Source organism: Alligator sinensis, unplaced genomic scaffold (assembly GCF_000455745.1).
Source record: "Alligator sinensis unplaced genomic scaffold, ASM45574v1 scaffold842_1, whole genome shotgun sequence".
Taxonomy (NCBI): Eukaryota; Metazoa; Chordata; order Crocodylia; family Alligatoridae; genus Alligator; species Alligator sinensis.
The window spans coordinates 10,463-22,847 of record NW_005842295.1 but is presented as its reverse complement, the minus strand read 5'-3'; the positions used below and the strand labels follow the sequence as shown (position 1 = coordinate 22,847).

Genomic DNA, 12,385 nt, shown 5'->3' with positions numbered 1-12,385 from the left:
GCTCTGTCTTCCTGGTGTTTTTCAGGACTTGGCAAGGTGTTTAAACACCAACCAGGGCTAGGAAGCAAAGAAACCTAATTCCATTGGTTTGCAGTCAGGATGTTGGGGCGGGAGGGGGGTGGGGCAATGGCATTTCAAACTCCTTGATTCAATCATCCCTTATGGGAGGGAAGTGAGGTCCTAAAGGCTTAGAGCGACAGTGCCTGGGCTTCCGAGTGCCATTTTGAGCTTTTTCTTGCTGTAGGATCTCTGTGCTAGTTCTGCCCTTGCTGTAGATCTCTCTTTCTCTATTTATTGGTGACAGGAAGGTGTTGTGTATAAAGCTCCTAATAAGATTTCTGAATTGTGCCCCAAAACCTTTACGATTGAGTCAGGATCAGGCCTGTAGATTTTGGGAAAGAGGTGCTATGGGGAGCTGGGGGTCTCGAAGAAGGGCTCTGAGAGGGGGCATGCAGACTCTCATGGGCCCTAGGGGCCTCTGCCTGAGATGATCTTGACGGGTCTTTGGAAGACAGTAAGTGTATTGTCAACCTGTGTTTGCCATAAATTTCCTGCTCTCTGTGCTAGGTTAGAAAACCCTATGTCCAAGCCACATCCAAATGCTAGATTGGGTGATTTTTATTTTGGTTTTCTCCCTGTTCCCCTGAAGCTTCAGTCCATACCAGGACTCCTCCTTTACTCCTGTTCCAACTTCTTGTAGGTGGCTGGTACACCACTATCCTGTACCTCTACTCCCCACCCTCCCCCAGGTAGCTGCATCTCGGCACCATGTGAAGGCTCTGTGTGCAGGATCATGTGTAGAAGATTACCCATGTTCCAGGATCCACCCAAGAAACAATTGCATTTTGGTGCTGGGTGTGCCCTTGCCCTGCAGTGTTCTTATAACCCTGGTGGATATTAGTGAAGCTAGAATAATTATGAAATGTCGTGTGGGGGGGAAAAAAAACCTTGTTTTTTTTTAACTTTTTCTTTTTTCAGGCTGACTCACTGATCCTTCTCCTCCTCCAATTTCCTTATGAAACAATCCTGTGTACTGATTTTCATTCAACTTTGCTGCTATTTGTCTCCTTTTTTATTTTTTTTATTTTTTTTACAGCAAAGACTCCAGGACTCCTTTTGTGACAGGCACTTATCTCTAACCTAACACAAATCTTCCCTGGTTGGAAAAGGTGCAGGTGCAGGGTGGATAAAGCAGTACATAGGAGATGTGATCCCTTGCAATTCTCCCAGTTTTGAGCTCATGTAGAGGAGTTGGGCATTAGGAGCTGCCAACTTTGTACTTTTCACTGGCAGCTAACTAATTCTATCCTTCCTGGTGGTAGTGCCATGCAGACTTGACCAACTGAGCTCTGCTCAGTCAACATTTGGAACTGATTTGTCCCTGGAAACAAAATTTAATAATAAAAAGGCCAAAGGAGCAAGTTGGGTGGAAAGCCAGACAGCAATCCCCCATCAGCACAAATTGTGTAGCCTAGATCCTTGTGTTTGGAGGCATTTAGACTCACCCAGGTCAGGCTGCCTGCAGTGCAAGAGACAGGCCTTCACTCTCTGACTAAATTGAGTCATTCAAGGCCAAGAAGATGGTATCTCCCCAAATTACCCTGGCCAGCTACAGACCTGAGAATAGTGTGTGCACTAGCATTGGGGATTATATCCCAAGCTCAGCCTCTGGCCCTCTTCTGTCAGGGTAAATGCCTGCTTGCTTGAAGTAGAGGTGCTAGTCTATGGAAGCACATAGCATCTGTCTGGTGAGATGATACCAGCTCTGCTTATCCATTCATATGGCATACTGGGAGCCTGGACTGTTGGGTTTCACTCCCAGCTCTGGGAAGAAACACATTTTTAGCATAAGTGCTTAAAGCATAAGGACCTGGGTTTTGGGTCTCGCAGTCTTTTTTCCAATTGGAAAGTCTAAGCGTGAGTTGGGAAGTGACTTATAGAAAGTCTACTGAGTTCTGTGGATCAGTAACCAGTGTTGGTTGCCAGGCTAAAGAATCGTGACTTGAGATTTAAAAAAAACACCCAGGTTGTGTGGTGTCTGACGGTATTCACCTCAACCTCCAGTACCAGAGGGAAGCTTTTTCCCTGTAAGCAAAGATTCCTGTCTCACATTTTCTGCCCGCAGCTTTCCCCTCCTCCCCTGCCAAAACAGGGTCACATCTCAAGTAACATGCAATATCAACTCCTTGCAGTGAATTAGTACTGAGCCAACATTGAGGATATGCTTGTTTTGGATTGGCTTTTTTTTGGCTACCGGAAGAACAGGGTCCCAGGCGCTTCAGTGTAATCCCCTATTATCTTGGGCAGTTGCACTTCCCAACAAGCAAGACAAAGCCCCTAATCTGAGTGCCAGACGCTGCCTCATCAACTGGGCAGGCACTGTTTGTTTATGCCAAGCTGGGGGTGCTGGAGGCCAGTCCCAGCTGGGAAGAGGGGAACAAGGATCTGTTGGGTCTGCAGTTCTGGCTTTTGTTTTGAGTTTTTTTTGGTTTTGTTTTTCTAATGCCCCTTCCCTTTTTCTTTCTCTCCTAGCAGCAGGTAGTCTGTCAATTGATCCTCCTTCCCCTACCCCGTATATACACACCCACTCATTGGACCAACTTCCAGTATCCTTAGGAGCAGGTGTATTTCATTAGCATCTGATTCACAGCTCATTGCACCAAATTGCAGCCAGTCATGCTGCCCTCGGACCAGCCACCCCTTTGCTCCATCAAGGTGTTGTCCATTGCTTGAGGGCGTCAGGACTGGGGAAAGGTCTGATGGGAGACAAGAGCTCCTAGCACCCATTGGATCTGCTCTGCTGTGTGTGGAAGACTGACAAATGTCTATCCTGCTGCTAGCAGGAAAGACTTCCCAAGCTGGTACCCCCAGAAGGGAAAGGCTGCATGACGTATGCCATGACCCAGCCATGAGACTGGATCCAAACTGGTTCCTCTTAGACCTGGTTCCTCCATATCCCATTCCCTCACCCTGCTAGCTGTTTCAGTTTCTTTTTATGGCAAATATTTTTAGGTTTGAAATCCTTCTTTAATACCTACCGTAATTTCCTTTTGTTGGTAATGTTTCAGGAGGACAGAATATATAATTTTTTTCGGTATCTCTTTTGTTTCTTTTTTGTGATTCATATTTTCCCAACTTCTGTTTGATTTTTCAGACATGAGTCAAACTTCCATCACAGGGGAGCAGTGTCAGCTCTTAGGTACGGTATTGCCGAGGACTTTCTCTGTGTCCTTTTGTGCTGGCAAGGATACGCCCTGCTCTGTACGTGTGTCTGTGTGTGTGTGTGTGTGTGTGTGTGTGTGTGTGTGTGTGTGTGTGTGTGTGTGTGTGTGTGTGTGTGTGTGTGTGTGTGTGTGTACATGCCCCTGCAGGTGTGGATGAGCCCACTCTGTTCACCTCTCAGTATGCTACCCCAGGGCAAGACAGTAATTTCTGTTATCTGTATACTAATTCTTCTATTTCTGTATTTACTCTAAGGCCATTGCAGGAGTCAGCAACCAAAATATTCAGCCTAGAACTTAGACATAGCTTTGTGCATATTTGCAGTCACTAATTTCCACGTCCCCTGTTACTAGTCAGCGATGACATGTGGACTATTGGCCAGAGTGGGTGGAACTGAAAGACAGGACTCCTCTGTTCTCTTTAAGATGCTGGGGGTGTTGGGTGATGCTCACTTTAGCACAGTTTCTAGGTTCATACAGAGATAGTGAGGCCAGCCCTGACTGCAAGTGAAGATGATCTTCTTGAGCCCTATCCTGCTTCCTAGACTTGTTAGGGATCAGCACTGTGTGAGGACATGGCTGAGTTCTCCATCATGCTCCATGTAGCTTGCCCCAGTATGTGTGTAAGAGGTTGGTTCTTCTGGTCAGGAGCCCATGACAAGTTGAATGAGTTTCAGGAGCTCATGTGTTAGACATTCTCATTCTGTTGACCTTGTCCAGCATCGGAAGACATTAATCAGCATTACTCTACTTTGCTGTGCATGTAGCAAACAGATGCTGGCTGAACCCTGGCACTAGCTAGATATACTAACAAGCAAGCTGCCCTTAATGGGTGACATGACCTTAAGGTCAGTATACATGGCTTTGGGTCAGGGGAGGCAGCATGCTGCAGAAAGCGTGGCAGTTGAGGGGGGAGGAGGCTCTTCTGGGAAATATGTCTCTGCAATAGGTGACTAATTGTGGCTGTAGGGCAGGGGTTGGCAGCATATGGCCCGCAGGCTGGATCCAGTCCACATAGCCACAGGCTCCAGCCCATAGGGCTTTGCTTGTGCCCATGCCTATGCCTGTACTAAGGCTGAACAACAAGGAACTGAGCCCACAGTGCAGCTGTTCTTCTCCCCTCACCCTCCCCCCAAGGCTGCAATATGAGTGTAGCTTCTAGCTGGTGTGGAGCTGTGCTTTTGGCACAGCTGGGATTGAGGGGCTGGGAGAAGCAGTGCCAGCACAGGCACAGCTTGCAACTTCCTAGCCCTGGTGAGGGCACAGGGAAAGCCCCCCCACTGCTGATGCATCGCCTAAGCTATCCAGCCCACAACAAATGGAGCTGGGTTGTTCCAGCCTATGCCTTGAAAAGCTTGTTACCTGCAGGGGGCTCCCCAAGGAGTCAGAACCTCTTGAAGATTGCTGCAGAGGCAACTGCATATTCCTGCCTTGCTTTTTCCCCATTGTAGATACCTGCCTATGATTTCATGGCAAAGGAAGAGGAGACAGATATATAGCAGGCCTGTCATGAAAGCACATTTTATAGACGAGATGGGTTGGAAAGTTAAAGTTCTTAGTCTTAGCAGGGTGCCACCTTGAGTTTTGACTTGTTTAGCTCAGGGAAGCAGGGAGCAGTGGTTAAGACAGGCTGAGGAGTTTAAAGCTTAGAGTGGGGAAGCTGGGAGCCAGGACTCTTGGCTAAAGCTGAGGTCTGGTGACTAGAGCAGAGGTGCCTGGGAATCTTGTCTCCAGGGTTTGACTCTTGGTGCTGTACCTCATTCTCCATCTATCACAGGAGAGATGAATAAGTTTCAGGGTGCCTGTGCGATTGCCGCAGCCCTAGTGCTAGGAGGGAGCCTGGATCAGCTGACTCCTGATGGCACACTAGTGATTTTGTTTTTATTATTATTATGTTAGTGTCTTGGTTGTGATGATCTGTGATTCCACCTCCTTGCACGGGGCTAGGATCTGTTCTTCCCTGCAGGGACAGAGACTGAAGCCCCCTCCACATTGATGCAGTTTAGACAAGGCTTTTCCATAATCCTGCTGTCCTCTTGGCTCTCCCCAGATCCTGGGCACAAAAAGGATCTCCACAACTATCTCAATAACAGCAACTATGAGGATGGCGACGAGTACTTCGACAAGAACCTGGCACTCTTTGAGGTACTCCCAGAGATCTATGGCCTGCTGCTTGCAGGATGGGGAGGGCAGTCTCAAGAAAAGTTGAGGGGGTTGAATGCTGCCACTCGGATCGGTTCTGGCACCTGCAGAGTCCATTTCATAGTAATGCAGGGCCAATAAAGTTACTTGTTCCCCTTGTCCCCTCTGTGGTGTGGGCCTCATGCTGCACGTGTGGTAATAGGAGAGGGGATTTACTCACCTAACCGTTTATTCGGTATGTGGATTCTCTGCTAGACTGGTCATACTTGGGGTAGCTCCCCCACTGCAGTGACTGATGGAACATCTGAATCTTCAAGGAGCCTGAAGCAGTTATACAGTACTTGGAACAGGTTTCCCCCCTTGATCTCCTTCTGTCTTTTTCATTCTGCAGGAGGAAATGGACACCAGGCCTAAGGTGTCCTCTCTACTCAACCGCATGGCAAACTACACCAACCTGACTCAGGGGGCACGGGAGCATGAGGAGGCAGAAAACATCACGGAAGGCAAGAAGAAACCCACCAAAGTGAGTGGTTGTTGATTGGGATTGAGGGGCGTTGATAGAGGTGGGTGAAGTAATCCAAGGCTGGGATGGCAGGAAAGGCTGAGAGGATTCGGAGTTGCTTAAGGACTCAAGGGGCATTTTTACACATGCAAGTGATACAGTGCCAGGCTCTTTGAAAAGCACTCAGTGCTGCGATGCTTGCAGTTGTATAAGTGGCGAAATGCACATCAGTGCTGAGAAAATGGTGGCAGCACACTTTTGGACTAAAACACGTAGAAGGTGCTTTCATTGAAAAGCACACCACTCATTTTCTGCACACTGACACACATTTTGCTGCTTATACAACTGCGTGTGATGCAGTGCAGTGATGCAGCACAGCGCACAATTAATTGAGTCTGCTCTGAAACAGCAGATCTCTGGCGCGTGTCAGGACCAAAAAGTATGTGTATAAATGCCCTAGACTCCCAAGTCTGCTGTCCCTGAAGCACTTTATCACATTTGTCTTCCAGCACTGGAACAGAAGAACACAGGAGTTCTGATTTCAACCTCTCTCATTCTAACTTCTATCTGCCTGCAGATCCCCCAGATGGGCACCTTCATGGGCGTCTACCTTCCTTGCCTGCAAAATATCTTTGGAGTGATCCTCTTCCTGCGTCTCACCTGGGTGGTGGGCACAGCTGGAGTGTTGCAGGCCTTTGCCATTGTCTTCATGTGCTGTAGCTGTGTGAGTGTCGGCCTTCTCTGCCCTTTGCGCACTCGCTCTTTGCAGTCAGTGAGCATCCCTGTGTGGCATTAATGGGTGCTGTATTTCAAGGACTCAAGAAGGGGGTGCTGTCCAGTTAGTCATTGCTGGCCCTCCTGTAGCACTTGAAGGAGTGGGTATTCTTCCCTTGTGATCCAGGCTGGTCACAGTGCCCCTATGTGGTGCTGAATAGTACTATGCTTTGGGGGGATCATCCTGTTCTCTGGGTGAGTGACTTGACTACTTTTAAAGAGCATGAGTCCTGGTCTCCTGCTCTAGTCTTACTTCAAAAGCTGTGATTCTGCCTCCATGTACCCACCATCTGCCAGCTGTTGTTATTCTGTCCCCTCCTGTCCTAATCCTTGTCAAACTGTTACTGTAACAGAGCTGGTGCATCTCACCCCAGATGGAGATGGGTTTCTGTTGGATGAGTGGCCACCAGTTCAGTTTTAGGTAAATCCTTGCTATTCCTGTATTGGCGCTTCCTGCTATCTTATTCTGTCTTCTCTGCAGACTTTACTGACAGCCATATCCATGAGTGCCATTGCCACCAACGGAGTTGTACCAGGTGAGTGTGATGTGGTAGCTTGGTTCCCTCCCCCACATCAGACCTTCCAGTCTAGTCTCTGCTCTCCCCATACCATTTCCTTTCTACAGAAGGTCAATTCCTTCCTGACCCCTGTCTTATGAGTCACTCCTGCCCTTCAGCATTTATATGGAGAAGTTTTTGGACCAGCATCCCCATCTCTTAAGCACACCCTGACTGATTGTGTCTCTCTTTCTTTCTCCAGCTGGGGGTTCCTACTTCATGATCTCCCGGGCACTAGGCCCTGAATTTGGGGGTGCTGTGGGGCTCTGCTTCTACCTTGGTACGACCTTTGCTGCTGCCATGTACATCCTGGGAGCCATTGAGATCTTTCTGGTGAGAGTCCTGTCCTTTTCAGGGATGCACAGAAGCAGGAATTACTAGCATAGCCCCTCTGGCTAGGCAAGGAATCCTGTTAGGCAACTGATGCCATCCTGGATTGGGATGTAGGTTGCTTGTGTCAGAAATGTAGCGAAACCTGTCTAAGATGGAACCTGTAGAAGTTCTGGCATACCTTGTGGCAAATTTTGTATTTGTATATTTATTCTGTATAACCTAAAGACTAAATTTTCTTTGTTTCTGTGTTGGAGCACATTTGTAGAGTCATCCTGTAAATTGTGGAAGTTGCCAATAATTTCCATATGTGGGTGTGTGAAGCATGTTAGCACCATGCAGAGGAGAGGGGCTGGGTAGCAGAGAGAACTGAGTGGAGGAGAGGGGCTGAGAAGTTCTCCCTGTAAATTGGAAACATGTCTAAAGTAATTTTTTCCCAGTTCTATGCAATTCCATCTTAGACAGGTTTCACCATATACAGTCGTCCATCAGAGCTGGTACTTCTAAAGGGGCAGGTCCTATAGCTCAGCCATTCTGCCATAGGACTGGATTGGACTTGAGGCCCTGGAGGTGGGGGGAAAGGCACTATACCTCATTACTTGATCCCCTGAACTAATTAGTCATCCCATCCTGAGGTTGGATTGGAGTTGGTGTCGCCAAAGAACGGGGGCGGGGAAGACTTGTACCTTATTCTTTGATCACCTGATCTAGCTAGTTGCCCTACCCTGGCTGGCACTGGGCAGAAGCCTGCGCCCTTAGCTGTGATGCCTGTTTGCCCTACGCAGATGTACATTGTCCCTGCGGCGGCCATCTTCCACAGTGAGGATATACTGAAGGAGTCAGCAGCCATGCTGAACAACATGCGGGTCTACGGTTCTGCCTTCCTCCTCCTCATGGTGCTGGTGGTCTTTGTCGGGGTGCGCTACGTCAACAAATTTGCCTCGCTCTTCCTAGCCTGCGTCATTGTCTCCATCCTGGCCATCTACGCTGGAGCTATCAAATCTTCCTTTTCTCCCCCCAGCTTCCCGTAGGTGTTTTGGATCCTAGGAGCATTGCTCAGATCTGGCTGACGTGTTATAGGGGGTTGGGAGGGAGCGAGGGGGCTCACTCTGCTCCTGGTAATCTAGGAGAACTGCTCAGAGCTGGGATTAAAAACAGGGCTGTTAAGAGGAGGCCTTTGTGCATCCAGAATTGACTTGTGTGAAGTTCTGTTCACTGGTTGCTAAGAGATAATCTTTTTGGAGGTTGGCCTGAAGGGTACTTGTATTCAGGGCACTCCTTAACCCTGCACAGGGTCTGCATGCTGGGAAATCGCACACTCTCTCGTCGGCACATAGATGTCTGTGCAAAAACCCAGGAACAGGGCAACATCACAGTGCCCACCCGACTCTGGGGTCTCTTCTGCAACTCCAGCAAACAGCTCAATGCCACCTGCGATGAGTACTTTGCCCACAACAACGTCACCTTCATCCAGGGCATCCCAGGTCTGGCAAGTGGCATAATTACTGGTGAGTGTCCACTGGGCTGTCCCTTTGGGGTGCCAAATCGGGAGAGCCTTTGGCCTGGTGGCCATGGGATTGGACAGTATGAGGCCCACTTAACTAGTAGATTCCCTGCTTGGCACCCATATGCCCTGTTAACCTGCTTGTCATTCTCTGCAGAGAATTTGTGGGCCAGCTATCTGCAAAAGGGGGAGATTGTTGAGAAGCCCTCAATTCATTCTGTCGATGTGCTAGGAGCCATGAACCAAGAGTATGTGCTGGCTGATATTACCACTTCCTTCACCCTCCTCGTGGGAATCTTCTTTCCCTCTGTCACTGGTAAGAGCTGGGGCCTGGGTCTCTCATCTTGGACTCATGGAGACTTAGGCAGAAATGGGACTGGGAGCTGGGTGTCCGGAATGGCAACCCAGTGAATACCTGCAGCTTCCACTCTTCAGAAGCAGAGACCAGGATGGGGAGTGAGCGCCAGACTTTTGAATGGCAGCACAGGCAGTCATCCCACTGGGGGTCTGACAGCTTCAGGATCAAGTAGTGTCTTTACATATGCTCTGGGGATTGCGGGGGGGGCAGGGGGAGAGGGCACAGCACTTTAATTAAAGTGGCTTTCAAGAACTGCTCTAATTAAAGTGCCCACAACATCTTGTGTATTCAGCATCCCACATTTCAAAATGGCGGCAAGGCTGCTTTAAGGCTCATTTGATGAGCTTTAATTTAAAGTACTCCTGCCGCCATTTTGAAGTGCAGGGATGCTGAGACTGCTGGAGTATGCTAATCAGCACGCTCCAGAAGACTTAATTAGTCGACTCCAACACACTATAATTACAGCATGTTGGAGCAGGTCTTCCACACTTCTACAGGCACCCAAGGTGTCTAAAATAACAGCACAGGTTGCTCAGCTTGACAGCTGTTTGTGTCCTTTACTTTCCACAGGTATCATGGCTGGTTCAAACCGCTCTGGAGACCTGAAAGATGCTCAAAAATCCATCCCCATTGGCACCATTCTAGCCATTCTCACCACCTCCTTTGTCTGTATCCTTCTGAAAGGGTCCTAGATTTGTGTCTGGAGAACTTGGGGTGGAGTGGGTCAGTGTAAGTGGAAAAGCAGCCTGGCTCAGGAGAGGCACAGAGGAATGTCCCTAGCTTGGGTTTCAAGACTGAAGGAGGAGATCTGCTGTAGTGTAGGTCATGTTCTCAGGTATGTCCCAACCCACCCCCTCTCTGACATTCCTTGACTCCTGACTGTCCTAGATCTCAGCAACGTGGTTCTCTTTGGGGCCTGTATTGAAGGAGTAGCGCTGCGGGACAAGTAAGTACTGTCACCAGTGTTCCTACTAGGATTTTCTAGCTGTGGCTTCTCCCAGTGGGTCTCTTCATGCTTGTTCCCAGCCACTGGGTCCCCTTTTACTCAGAGCCCCACTCTCAGGCCCACTCCATTGGTTTCTGTATCATCAGTTTCTCTGTCAGAATCCTCTGCATACCTTTCCTAGTCACTGACTGGTCTCTCTCCTGCCTTGCAGGTTTGGTGATGCAGTGGATGGGAATCTGGTGGTTGGCACACTCTCCTGGCCTTCACCCTGGGTCATTGTTATTGGTTCGTTCTTCTCCACCTGTGGGGCCGGACTGCAGAGCCTCACTGGTGCCCCCAGGCTGCTGCAGGCAATCGCCAAGGACAACATTATACCCTTCCTACGGGTAAGAATGTTATCTGGTTTGTTATCCCTTTCTTGTTCCTCAGGTGCCCTCCAGAGGAGTCTGCACCTCTAATAAAAGGGAAACCACCCCATTGCAACATTGCTGTGTTATCCAGCTGCTTCCTGCTGGAACTAATGGCATTTGCAACTTCCTAAAATGGGTTTGTTTTCTGCTGTTCCCTCAGGTATTTGGCCATGGCAAAGCCAACGGGGAACCAACATGGGCACTGCTCTTGACAGCAGGCATTGCTGAACTGGGTATCCTCATTGCTTCATTGGACCTTGTGGCTCCTATCCTGTCTATGTAAGGTCACCTTGGACCTAATTGAGAGGCATATCTCACCCATGGGTTGTCTCTCCTCGGTCCCAGAGGAGGGAAGGGGCAGTCCCTGGGCAGTTGACAGGCTGCTTTTCAAGCCTTAATCTCCCCCACTCCCTGGGGCTACTACACCGCTAATCACCACTTTCCTTATCTATCTTGGTCTGTAGGTTCTTCCTCATGTGTTATCTCTTTGTGAACCTGGCCTGTGCATTACAGACTTTGCTGCGTACCCCCAACTGGAGACCCCGCTTCCGTTACTATCACTGGTAAGGCTAGTCACCTGGGTTCTGCGCAGGGCACTCGGTAGATAATGGGGTCTTGAGACAGAGACCCAGATATTTTGATTCCTGGGAGGTGTGTGTGGCTTGGTAGGTTGGTAGTGATTCAAGAGTTCTCATCTTTCTTTGCAGGGCACTCTCCTTCATGGGCATGAGCATCTGCTTGGCACTTATGTTCATTTCTTCTTGGTATTATGCCATCATAGCCATGGTGATTGCTGGCATGATCTACAAATACATCGAGTATCAAGGGTGAGTAACACCCTGCTGACCAGGCAAGCAACTGGCACTTTGAACTGAGATGCTGGATCAGGAGCCCCTAAACTCCTGTGTCAGCTATGGTAGCATAATTACACAGTGTTTTGGATGCATGTAATGACCAGGGTCACAGAGGAAGTCTGTTTCAGAGAAGGGATTTGAGTCCAGATCTTCCAGGTGCCCCTAAGCACTGCCACTTACCATATGCTTGCACTGCGGCACACATCAATCTCCTCTTTCATCCTGAGCATGCAGATCCTGGCCTGACAGCTGAATGAGGAACAGGCCAGGGTTATAGGGACATCACCACTGTGAGGGCCTCAGAACACTTACACATGCCCTTCCCCCTTGCATTCCAAGGGCAGATCTACAAATACATCGTGGGTGAGTTGCTGACCAAGCAGAGCACTGGCACTTTGAGCTGAGAAGTACTGAACCAGCAGATCAGACTCCTTTGTATCAGCTTCTTGAGTTCTTCCTTTCCTTGTTTGCAGCTCTGTTTCCTCTTGGGGATCAGAGGAGGATATCTGTGGCCCAATAGCTCTTTCCTTCTGTGATGTGCCTGTCAGCCAGGGAGTCTGTTAGATGCTTACCACCAGTGTCTGCCCTGCTAGGAACCAGGCTGTCTGCACCAATTCATTGTACCGCTGGTCTAAAACATGCCCACACAGTTGAAGTTCATTGCTGTGTTTCTGAAGAGGAAAACTATGTGTAGTTGATAGTCGGGCTGGGAACCTCAGATGGGGAGGACAGTGGCAAGAGCAGGGAGGGGTCAGGACTCCTGGTTCTCTTTTCAGCCTGGCTTGAG

The 12,385-nt window shown here is 49.0% G+C and overlaps 1 protein-coding gene across 8 annotated transcripts in view; it reads left to right on the top strand.

Annotated features, from left to right (window-relative positions):
* The window catches only part of SLC12A6 (solute carrier family 12 member 6), a 28,257-nt gene that overhangs the window by 10,082 nt on the left and 5,790 nt on the right, over positions 1–12,385 (top strand). For 5 of the 8 annotated variants that reach the window (XM_025209560.1, XM_025209561.1, XM_006028188.3 and 2 more), the window contains 15 exons: positions 3,155–3,199; positions 5,272–5,366; positions 5,755–5,886; positions 6,443–6,589; positions 7,121–7,175; positions 7,399–7,529; positions 8,312–8,553; positions 8,820–9,034; positions 9,188–9,346; positions 9,959–10,057; positions 10,277–10,334; positions 10,546–10,720; positions 10,905–11,023; positions 11,209–11,307; positions 11,452–11,571. In XM_025209560.1, the coding sequence (XP_025065345.1) occupies positions 3,155–3,199; positions 5,272–5,366; positions 5,755–5,886; positions 6,443–6,589; positions 7,121–7,175; positions 7,399–7,529; positions 8,312–8,553; positions 8,820–9,034; positions 9,188–9,346; positions 9,959–10,057; positions 10,277–10,334; positions 10,546–10,720; positions 10,905–11,023; positions 11,209–11,307; positions 11,452–11,571 (1,891 nt within the window). Of the gene's footprint in view, positions 1–3,154; positions 3,200–5,271; positions 5,367–5,754; positions 5,887–6,374; positions 6,590–7,120; positions 7,176–7,398; positions 7,530–8,311; positions 8,554–8,819; positions 9,035–9,187; positions 9,347–9,958; positions 10,058–10,276; positions 10,335–10,545; positions 10,721–10,904; positions 11,024–11,208; positions 11,308–11,451; positions 11,572–12,385 lie in introns of those variants that run through there. The other 3 variants (XM_014522068.2, XM_006028191.3, XM_025209563.1) reach the window with 2 other exon arrangements.